Source organism: Cucurbita maxima, unplaced genomic scaffold (genome assembly GCF_002738345.1).
Source record: "Cucurbita maxima cultivar Rimu unplaced genomic scaffold, Cmax_1.0 Cma_Scf00014, whole genome shotgun sequence".
NCBI classification, from domain to species: domain Eukaryota; kingdom Viridiplantae; phylum Streptophyta; class Magnoliopsida; order Cucurbitales; family Cucurbitaceae; genus Cucurbita; species Cucurbita maxima.
The window spans coordinates 2,484,088-2,495,035 of NW_019272030.1; the positions used below are offsets into that span (position 1 = coordinate 2,484,088).

The window sequence follows — 10,948 nt, forward strand, 5'->3', positions numbered from 1 at the left end:
ACAGCAAAACTTAACATATACATGTATAGAATTACTTAATTATTATCAACGACAAATAAGTCAAATATATGGATCACTATATTTTAATCTTGGAATTTCATAATTAATTAAAATATAGATATATGTTAAAAGATACGACATCAATTATATTAATATTAAAATTAATATTTTAATAGTTCTTGTTTAATCTGGGAGGTGACATATTAAGAGCTACACAAAATACCACGTGGTAGATATTGATTGGAACAGATGTCATTGAGTTATTATTATTATTATTATTAATAATAAATCTAATTGTTATTACGAATCACACAAAACGTTGCGTATTGACTTTTTAAAAAAATTACTCGAAAATCGATAAAGATTTGGTAATCTGACACGTGTAAGACACGTCATCCACAAATTTATGGAAATGCCAGAAAAGAAAGTACCCTGGTTAAAAATTAAAAGAAAAAGGACTATTTTAAACTTTTATTTAATATTGACAACGTGGAAATTTAATGAAAATCAGACATTGGGATAAGGGGAATGATATTATAGCTTAAAATATAATTACTCTAAAACTTGATTAATTTTAGTTGATATACTTTTTCAAATATTTAATTTTAATTTTTGTATTTTTATAAAGATTAAATTTTATATTTAAAATTCACATAATTATAAAAAAATTTATATTTAAGTTTGATAAATTATATTTTTTTAAAAATATTTACTAATTAACTTGATATATATGTTAGTTTATTATTTAGTTCCAATCATTTAGGTTTTAATTTTTTTTAATTTAATACTAGATGACAAATTTCCAATTAAGTATAAAAATAGTAGTTTTTTAATATATTTATTACCGTTGTTTTTTTATATTGATTACATCATTATTTTATTTACTATTTATTAGTGATGTGACTTGTTCTAATGCCAATGCCACATTTTCACGATTTAATAACAATTGATATTCTATAAATTATTAAAAAAAAAAACAATATTCATAAAATGCGTTTTATTAATGGTAAATAAATTGAAATGAATGGATAGGATTATTCTGGATTGGCAGGTGGCAATTGTTCACGTGATTAAAGTCAACGGTTCTGATTGTAAGATCAGAACTCTCGGTTTTGGTCAAGTCATCTATCTGACTTCCTTAGCCGTTGATTTCGTTTAATTATGCTCTTATCATGTATTTAAATTAATGAGATTTAATATTATTATTTTTTAATTAGTGTGCTTTAAATTAATAAGATTTAATATTATTATTTTTTAATTAGTGTGCAGTTAATTTTATTATAAAATATAAGATTGTTGAATAATTTTAGTATTATATTTTAAATATGAAATTGAAATTTTAAATCTATAATTTTTAAGCAAATGTCTACACAATCAAACTTAGACAAGAGTCCAAACTATCGTACTATGTCTATAGTCACTAAAATGAAACGTTCAGCCCAAACCTACTGTTAATAGATATTGTCCACTTTGACCCGCTACGTATCGTTGTCAGTCTCACAATTTTTAAACGTTGATCGGGAGAGATTTCCACGCATTTACAAGAAATATTTTATTCTACTCTCAAAACGATGTGAGATCTCACAATCCATCCCCAGCCCCCTTGGTGGCTCAACATCCTTGCTTCCAAACCGTTTGATGTTTGGTTCTAATACCATTTGTAATAAGCTCAAACCCACTACTAGTAGGTATTGTCCGCTTTAATCCGTTGCATATAACTGTCAACTTCACGATTTTAAAACGCATATGTTAGGGAGAGGTTTCCACACCCTTATAAGAATGTTTCATTCCCCTCTCCAACTGATATGGAATCTCGCACGTGAACATTGGACACGATTAAAGAAGGTGGCACAACACATGGATGCAGACGTTGAAACAATATGCCACATAAACACAACTCAAAGGACACGATAATCATAGTATGTATGTTTCCCACTAACTACTAGATATAAATTCAAAGAACTCTCTCGACATCCAACCATGAAAAACTATCAATCATGTTGTGGTAATCTCGCCTAATATTTTCTCATACCACAGTACTGAATAACGAACAATCGCTCGAGTTCCGATCAAAACAACTATCCACTTTGATGCAGAGAGTAGCTTGATGGAATAACACATCTTTATTATTCTCTCCTTGCTTAGAATGATATCGCATAAAAGCGTGGAGGACAAACCAAAATGCTTGAAATATTCAAAACACTACACCGGCAGCAGCAGCAGCTAGAGAGCATAGCAAAAAACCATGCCACAAGAGACAAGTTTAAGAAAGAATACCTTAATATCTAGTATGACAAAATTAATGGTACCATTAACTTTAGCTTCTTCCCTTCAAGGATATACATTCCAGAACAATTCGTGCTTTTAAGAATCTTGTGGCGTCTCAAATCTCGTTGGGGTGTCAATACCCATCATACAGCAAAGGCCTGATAATAGGATTATAAGCAAAACTAGCCCCTGCATAGTCGGAGAATGGAAGCAAATGTAAGCCAAAATGACACATTTTAACAATCAGACTTGTGGTCTCAACAACTAACCACGTTTTTTAGAGTAATTTTGTAACAGCCCAAGTTCACCGCTAGCAGATATTATCCTTTTTGGGTTTTTCCTTCTGGGCTACCCCTCAAGGTTTTAAAACGCGTCTGCTAGGGAGAGGTTTTCACACTCTTATAAAGAATGTTTCGTTCCTCTCTCCAATCGATGTAGGATCTCACAATCCACCTCCTTCGAGGCTTAACGTTCTCGCTGGCACACCACCCGGTGTCTGGCTTTGATACCATTTGTAACAACCAAACCCACCACTAGCAGATATTGTTCTTTTTGTGTTTTTCCTTCCGAGCTTCCTCTCACGGTTTTAAAACGCGTCTGTTAAGGAGAGGTTTCCACACCTCTATAAAGATGCTTCATTCCCCTCTCCAACCGATGTGGTATCTCACAACTTTTTTACTAACTCCAGTGTTTCAAGTAGTTCTAGAACCGGCTAAAATATACTAAAATACTACCAGGTCTTGTCGATTAACCAATAGCCAAAATATACGAATCTTAAAGCTAAGAAATCATATAAAAACAGTTAGCAACTCACGACAAAGAGGCCCTCGAGAAGAGATGATTTAATTTGGCAGAGTTCATCGCAAGAATTTGCTGATTTAGCCGATCCGTTTCCAGAGGAACCTTCTGCCATAAACCTTTCCAGCTCGACATAAGAATGGCGAATGGACCTAAAAGGATCTGAAATATAGAGAATTTCATACTTTGCCCCAACATGATCCGCAGAGGTCATTATCTCCAACAAAGTTTTGCCTATAATAATTTCAAAATTCACACATAAGAATTTTATACCACTACAGCCACAACATAAATCATCAATGAGCCAACATACTTTCAGAAGTCGATGGATCGACTTCTTTGGGAGAATTGAGACCTCCATGAGCGAAAACTACCAAATCCGTCTCTCCCTTTGGCTTCTTTTCCATTCTTGAAACCAAATAATCCTATTCGTTTAATGCAGAAAGAATCAAGAACGATATCATAAAGGTTCTCTAAGAAAACAGACTTTGGTCATATAAAGATGGGTTTACGTTAACCGATTGCAGCATTGTTAGTCTCTGAAATGATTCATCCTCAACAGAATTCGACTCCCCGAAAGCGCTATTGCTGATTTTGAGGTCATGCCCACATGATTTTTTGAACTCCGAGATCAATATATTTTCAATTGTACCCATTTCTGGTGCAGCCACATAGGGAAATGCCATGGAGAAGTTGGACCTTGAGAAAGAAACCTGTGAAAATTGATCCAAGATTTAGAGTTGAGACTCATATGCAGTTTTAGAATTTATAAAACAAATTGTTTTAGCAAACCTTAAGTAAGTCCATAAGATTTGGATCCATGCGCCGGCTAAACATGAAATCTGACTGCAACTATAAAATGCAAAAGACTCGTCAAGCTGTCGACCAACATAGTTTTGATCAAGAAACCAACATGACAGTGCATCAAATTCTTATCCTTGAAAGTAGAAAAACTATTTGTGACACATTGACATAAAAGAAAGCTTTGAGCTAACATCATAATCTGACTACGAGCAAATATATAAAGATTAAAAAGGGAAGCATGTCGAACGTGGACGAGACTCAAAAAGTTCATAGTTATTCTTTTCGAGTTTTACATACTTTTTTCGATAATAATAATGATAATTATACAAAACAAATAAAATAATCCCAAGCTTTTGCCATATCAAGAATTGTCTTAGTATCTAATTAACTCCATCCTACCCACCACCTTAGCTAGATTTTACTTATCTTGTAATAATCTTAGATTCATTTTGGACCAAATTCCCTGAAAACATGCTTTGATCACGTTATCCGATAAACCTTTGATCACCTTTCAGGTTCTCCTATATCCATATTTCGAAGCTAAGATTATTGGCTATAAGAGAAATATACAATGAAGAATGAAATAAACCATGTGAGAGAGCAGAACAAATACACAATAACTGAAAGAGTTACATGATGAAGAGTGAGTGATAGATCCCAAACTCCATATATTCCTACCTCTGAACCAACAAAGATTATTGCAAGATCCACAGGCTGCTCTACTTCCTTTTTCGTGCACTAAAGAATTAAAAAATTAATAATATTAATAATATATCAATACGAGAAAAGAAATCGAGAATTTTTTTTTTTTTTTGTGAAGAACTAAACTTACATTGAGAAAAAAAAAATGAATGAGATAAAAATGGTGTCCAGAAAACCAAGCCCAAAAGGAAAGAAAGCCAAACTAAAGAAAAGGATATACCAAAAAGCTAAACAGGAAGCCTTTTAAAAAATAAAAATTCTTAAAAATGACAGAGAACTCTAAAACAAGATTCGAAATGTTAACAAACACACCAGAATTTTTGACCAGCCGCCTTCATAGAGAACAGACTTTGCCATCTCCTGTGGGGAAATGGTCTGATAATCAACATATTTTTCTAGGATGTTGTTAGACAACCTGCGGCCATACAGTACAATTTTTAAATCAAACATAGAATAATGGTAGTATATGATATAACAAGTAGTCCTGTGAGATCCCTAGCAGACGCGTTTTAAAACCTTGAAGGAAAGCCCGAAGAGGACTATATGCTAGCGGTGGGCTTGGGCTATTACAAGTCCCTCCAAAGAGAATTCACTCGTATAAAACCAAATGAAGGATGATAATGGGGAAACTAACCAAATAGACAGAAAAAAAGACGAATAATGGAGAATCTAAAATTTAAATAACAACAATAAACCATACAATCAGCTAAGCAGGGAGAAAGGCAAAAAAAATTCACTAACTATAAATAGATAGCTTCATCTATGTACTGTTTATACTATGCATGCACCACCAAACAGCCCATATTATTATGTGAACGTTAATTTTACAAGCTATTGAGCGCTTATGCGAACTCCCCGCAACACTCGAGGAGAAAATTCTCCACCTTAGATGCGCCAAATATTTTCCAATAAGTAATTTTAGGAGAGGCCAAATGGATGCCACAACGAAAAAGGATGATCCGACATAGGTATGTCGAGGATCTCAATTGTATAAACTTAATCTATTTATAATTCAGTGGAATGAGTTGATACACAAAAAAGGTCACATGTCGCATAAAAGAAACACGAAAAATCAAGCAGCATACCCATGGCGATGCTGAGGGGACCAGAGGAATGCAGGAATAGTAGATGGCAAAGATGCAATGGGCTCGATTTTCACTACCATCAAGAGAAAAACAAGAAGCAAACCCCACATGGGCACGTCCACCTTCTTCATCTCTCTGAATCTCTACATCAACAAGAGAAGAGGTGAGTTCAGAAAAGGTTATCATTCACGAGACGAGATCTATTTGGCAAATGAAATTTTATATATCAGAACCATACATCATTCGAAGATCCAAACTTCAAACGTTACAAATCAAGAATTTTCTCATTAGATAGAAAGATCGATTTAAAGGAAGCACATCAAAAAGTAGAACCGGTAAATATGATGGGAAAAGGATTCCAAAATGAATTAAAATTTTCTCAACAGAGAAATCAATGCCGAAGTAGTTTTGAGCACTTCATTATATCTTGTTCTTTTCCCCAACCCATTTGGGATTTCATATTGCAAAGTTTGGTTGGTTAAATGCATTACCCAACAATATATGGTCTCTCTTGAATATCACTATAAGCGATCATTTTTATGGTCTCTATGGCTTGAAAAAAGGATTGATTGCTGGTCTTTTCCATTTGAAACTAAGAACCGCAAGAACAATTAACTATATTCTTTTAAAAAAAAAATCATAGAAAACAAATTTACGAAAAAAAAATCGACTAAACCTATAATTTTACTGAATTCAACAAAATTTAAACACAATACGTAAGAAAAACAAACGAAATGAAAGAAAAAATTCTTGCAAATTAGACCGAGAATGAAGGATCTATACAGTTAACTACGATCGCTTAACTAAACACGAAGAACATAAAATCGGAATAAGAAAAATGGAAACTAATTAAGTGTTTTCCGTTTTCTTTTGTTAAAACAAATTGAAAAGTTTCATGTTCAGAGCTAATCTAAATAGAAATCAATTCAATTTACAGAGAAGAAAAGAGATAGGAGAACCTGAAAGGTGATTATGAACAGAGGCTCAGTTCTATCAGCAGAATCTTCGAGGATTTCTTCGGCAGCTGAGAGATGACAGTCTTCTAAGCTCCGCCTTTCTTCAAGAAATTTGATCTATTTGGAGAGCTTTTTCTGGATGCTATGCAATATTGTGCTCCTCAAGAGAGAGATTCTGAACTTTTTTATTATTATTATTATTTTTTTTTTAATGAGAGATTCTGAAATTTTCTTCAGAATATATATATATATATATATATATATATATATGCCAACTAGGATTTATACGGTGTCTCTGGTTTTTTTCTACCATTTTTTAAATAATTTAATTTTTTTTTGGAAGAGATTATAACTTTAGATATTTTGGTTTATATTAATTAAGTTATCGCTCAATTTTATGAATTTATATAATTTTTTGAAATTGAAACCAAATTTTTAAAAAATAATTTTTTAATATTTAAATTTTGACATGGTTTCTTAATTATATATATAATTAAATAAAACAGAATATTGAAAAAAAAAAAAAAAAAGGCAAATCTGTTTCTTCATCCCAACAAACCAGGCCACATGAACTCAAACCAACACAAGCCCAATTTCAGGCTCACTTTGAGCCTCAAGCCCACGGCCCACGGCCCACGGCCCACGGCCCATCATCTGCTTGCCCAGAAACAGTCGCGCCGAATAATATGAACAGAACGGATAATGCAATTTCAAAGGCACTCATTGAAGCCAAAATCTTCCAGCGACGAAGCCGAGCTCAGCTCATGAGGTGGGGAGCAAAAAAATGATGTTAATCCTTGCGGGACTTCAACCCTGTAAGTGTCTTTGCGCTCTCAATTCGTCATCTGAGCCTCAAGATTTCTTAGTTTCATCTAATTCCCTTAGGAATTCTGCATTTCTCACTCCACGAATCTCAAATTTCAAATTGTATTCCACTTCTAATTGGTCTAATAACTGTAATAAATCCAAGAAATTGACATTGCAAAGAAGAAGTAGCGTTGTGTTTTGCTCTAGGAATGAAATTTTTGATAATTTCTCGAGCACTCAGTTGCCGAATAAGCCTAGCGAGGATGAAATTCAAGGCATCGATGAGATTGGTTTGCTAAATAAACCCTCCCCTGCTCCTATAAACAATGGAGTTTCATCAGAATTTGACGAAGAAGTTGAAAATCCCGGCGAGAATGAAGCCCTAGCGCCATTTATGAAGTTCTTTAAGAATACAGATTCTGTAGAAGAAGAGGAAGAAGAGGAGAAGGCGGTAAGAGCTTTTGAAGAGAAAATTGATGGAGATGAGGAGATTGTGAAAGCCAATAAGTTAAATGTTGAGTACTATGAGCCCAAACCTGGAGATGTTGTGGTCGGTGTGGTTGTCTCCGGTAATGAAAACAAGCTCGACATCAATGTCGGGGCGGATCTATTAGGAACAATGTTGACAAAAGAGGTGCTTCCATTGTATGACAAAGAGGTGGAATTCTTGATGTGTGATCTAGACAAGGATGCCGAGTCTTTTATGATGAATGGGAAGATGGGGCTGGTGAAATACGACGATGCTGTTAGCCGTGGACCGGGGCCAGGGCGCCCTGTCGTGGAGACTGGCACAGTTCTGTTTGCTGAGGTTTTGGGAAGGACACTAAGTGGTCGCCCATTGCTCTCGACTAGAAGGTTGTTTCGACGGTTAGCTTGGCATCGAGTGAGGCAGGTTCTTTTCTTGATTAGCTTCTTTGTTTATTGAAGTTTCTGTGTTAGGGGGCACAAAGAAGAAATGTATATATTCGTTGTGGTTCCCTTGTTCGACAGATTAAACGACTCGATGAGCCGATTGAAGTTAAAATATCAGAGTGGAATACTGGAGGCCTTCTTACAAGAATTGAGGTTGTTTATGCCATCTTAATTAATTTGGTTTTTAGTTTGTATGTTCTTATTGAATGGCTTATGTTTCGGTTCGGTTTGGTTCGGTTTTGATATGTTGTTCTACAGGGTTTGCGAGCGTTTCTTCCGAAGGCTGAGTTATTGAATCGAGTAAATAACTTCACAGAATTGAAAGAAAATGTGAGTATGTTTCAGTTTCTTCTATTTTTGAGCTGCTATATGCAGCCTTTACTGGTTCATCATGTTCAATCTGTCAACTGAGCCTCAAGATTTCAAAGGGTTTTTATGGATAAAGAATATAATCTTGCAGTGGTCTTTGGTCTTGTGATTTATCATGCTATTTCATAGTGTAAACTGTCTAACATCTTGGATTATGCATCTTTATTTGTAAATTTCATGGTCAATGAAATAGTTTCGTAAGAAAAAGACATGTGTGAGATCCCACATTGATTGGAGAGGAGAACGAGTGTCAGTGAGGACGCTGGGTTTCGAAGGGAAGTAGATTTTGAGATCCCACATCGGTTGGAGAGGGGAACAAGACATTCTTTATAAGGGTGTGGAAACCTCTCTCTAGTAGACTCGTTTTAAAAATCTTGAGGGGAAGCCCGAGAGAGAAAACCCAAAGAGGACAATATTTTCTAGTGGCAGACTTGAGCTGTTACAACATGCTTGTAAATAATGCTCTAAGATATCTCGCTCTTCATCCTTTTCAATCTTCTGACGTAATAAGCATTGTAACTATCTTATTGTAATCGACTTGGTCATCGTTGTCATGATATTATTCTAGAGAGGGGTCTTGAAACTTATGATTTCATTATGTGCATGTGGAACCAAGAATTTGCCTTGCGGACTTTCGTCATTGTGGCACATGTCTTGTTTAACTTGTTTCTTGGATATACATCCAGTTCGTATTCTCGATTACTCGGAATTCTTCAAATTTGCTGCCTTGAACTTGCCCCTTTGCATTGTCGATTTTAACTTGACATAATAAGTCAAATGGAAAGTATGAACGAAACTATCTTAGCTCACTGTATTGGTCTCCTATCGTCCAGGTGGGACGTCGGATCTTTGTGCAGATCATGCGAATAGATGAAGCTAAAAATGATTTGATACTAAGTGAGAGACAAGCTTGGGTCAGTTTCACTACTACATTCTTTTCGAATTTTTCTCCTCGAGCACTGGACGAGTACACCAATAAATAACCGATTTGCGTATTTATCGTAGGAAACGCTGTATCTCCGTGAGGGAACTCTTCTAGAAGGGACCGTGAAGAAAATATTTCCTTATGGAGCTCAAATAAGAATCGGTGATACAAACAGAAGGTGAGTATCAATTTAGATTGCTTTTATAACTAAAAATAACTGATTAAGATGAGCTGTGAAGAAGTAATTTCTGCTTTGACGGGGTTACCATATTCTGTTGTTCTTATTAATCTTTAGTTTCTGAAAAATTGTTGATGCATCCACCTAAATGTTTCTCAGCGGATTACTCCATGTTTCGAACATAACCCGTGCCCGAGTTACCTCGGTGAGCGACTTACTCGCAGTGGGCGAAAAGGTCAAAGTTCTTGTTGTGAAGTCGATGTTTCCCGACAAGATATCTCTAAGGTAATTGACGAGTATATTACTCAATTTAATAGAGTCATGATAACGATTTTTCTTATGTGGTTTTACAGCATTGCAGACCTCGAAAGTGAGCCCGGCCTCTTTATATCGAACAAGGAGGTAACTCCAGTCATACCGATCTTCCTCACCGACGAACTTCGTTTTCTTTGAAATTTGACTCGAGTCGTTTTTTTTCTTTTCCTATACTAGAAAGTATTTTTAGAGGCTAAGATCATGGCAAAGAAGTATAGGCAACGGCTACCTGCGGTCGAAGGCTTTACAAGGCCCGAACCTGCTCCAACTACAGATCTTCCGTTTGATAACGAATCGAGCATGTATGCGAACTGGAAGTGGTTCAAATTCGAAAGGTAGTTGTCGATTAAACGATCTCTCTTTCATGCTTCCCAACCACGCCTTACTCCAGGCAAGCATTCTTATCGTTATCGTTATCGAATTTTAGGAACAATAAAAATTGAGGGAATGGGAAGTGTAAAAGATCAAATTTTGAACACCATTCTGTCTTAGTTCAGCTTTTTCATTGAAGTTCTTAGCCGCACTTTTTCCACGCATAAATTTTGTCATATTAGCACTTAAGTCCCTCTACTTTCATTTATTTCATTTTAATTCCTATAGTTTTATAAACCAAATAAATTATCGTTTAAAAATAAAATGAAAAGGGATTTAAACGTGGAAGCTGAAAGGCCAGAAATTCAGTAAAATTTGTCCCCAATATTATGTCCATTAATGCTTTGTATTCTATTGCCCTAATTTGCTTTTTAATAAAAAATAATTCCATTTTTGGGTAAATTTTTTAATTGATATTAGTGAATATTAAGAGTTTTTTTTTTTTTTTTTTTATATA

At 34.8% G+C, this 10,948-nt stretch overlaps 2 protein-coding genes across 4 annotated transcripts in view; one reads left to right on the plus strand and one right to left on the minus strand.

Moving 5' to 3' along the window:
• Positions 1 to 2,044: 2,044 nt before the first annotated feature.
• Positions 2,045 to 6,806, minus strand: LOC111489864. Of its 2 annotated transcripts, none has more exons than XM_023138290.1 (9): positions 6,617 to 6,806; positions 5,658 to 5,798; positions 4,885 to 4,987; positions 4,549 to 4,608; positions 3,859 to 3,918; positions 3,579 to 3,779; positions 3,380 to 3,491; positions 3,083 to 3,300; positions 2,045 to 2,457 (listed from the first exon to the last, which is right to left on the minus strand). In XM_023138290.1, exons 2-9 carry the CDS (start codon positions 5,786 to 5,788, stop codon positions 2,365 to 2,367), a joined length of 978 nt encoding a protein of 325 aa, XP_022994058.1. In that variant the 5' UTR covers positions 5,789 to 5,798; positions 6,617 to 6,806; the 3' UTR covers positions 2,045 to 2,364. The 2 variants fall into 2 exon arrangements, with proteins under 2 accessions (XP_022994058.1, XP_022994057.1); XM_023138289.1 differs by having other exon boundaries at positions 5,658 to 5,792; positions 6,617 to 6,805.
• Positions 6,807 to 7,323: 517 nt separating this feature from the next.
• LOC111489862 (30S ribosomal protein S1 homolog A-like) overlaps positions 7,324 to 10,948 on the plus strand; it is a 4,228-nt gene continuing 603 nt past the window's right edge. Inside the window, exons 1-8 of one of the 2 annotated variants that reach the window (XR_002719447.1) lie at positions 7,324 to 8,312; positions 8,411 to 8,485; positions 8,591 to 8,662; positions 9,535 to 9,615; positions 9,707 to 9,804; positions 9,964 to 10,089; positions 10,158 to 10,206; positions 10,297 to 10,510. Coding sequence is in view for 1 of the 2 variants with exons in the window: in XM_023138288.1 (XP_022994056.1) it covers positions 7,398 to 8,312; positions 8,411 to 8,485; positions 8,591 to 8,662; positions 9,535 to 9,615; positions 9,707 to 9,804; positions 9,964 to 10,089; positions 10,158 to 10,206; positions 10,297 to 10,458 (1,578 nt within the window). In the remaining variant the exon portion in view is untranslated. Of the gene's footprint in view, positions 8,313 to 8,410; positions 8,486 to 8,590; positions 8,663 to 9,534; positions 9,616 to 9,706; positions 9,805 to 9,963; positions 10,090 to 10,157; positions 10,207 to 10,296; positions 10,676 to 10,948 lie in introns of those variants that run through there. The other variant, XM_023138288.1, reaches the window with a different exon arrangement.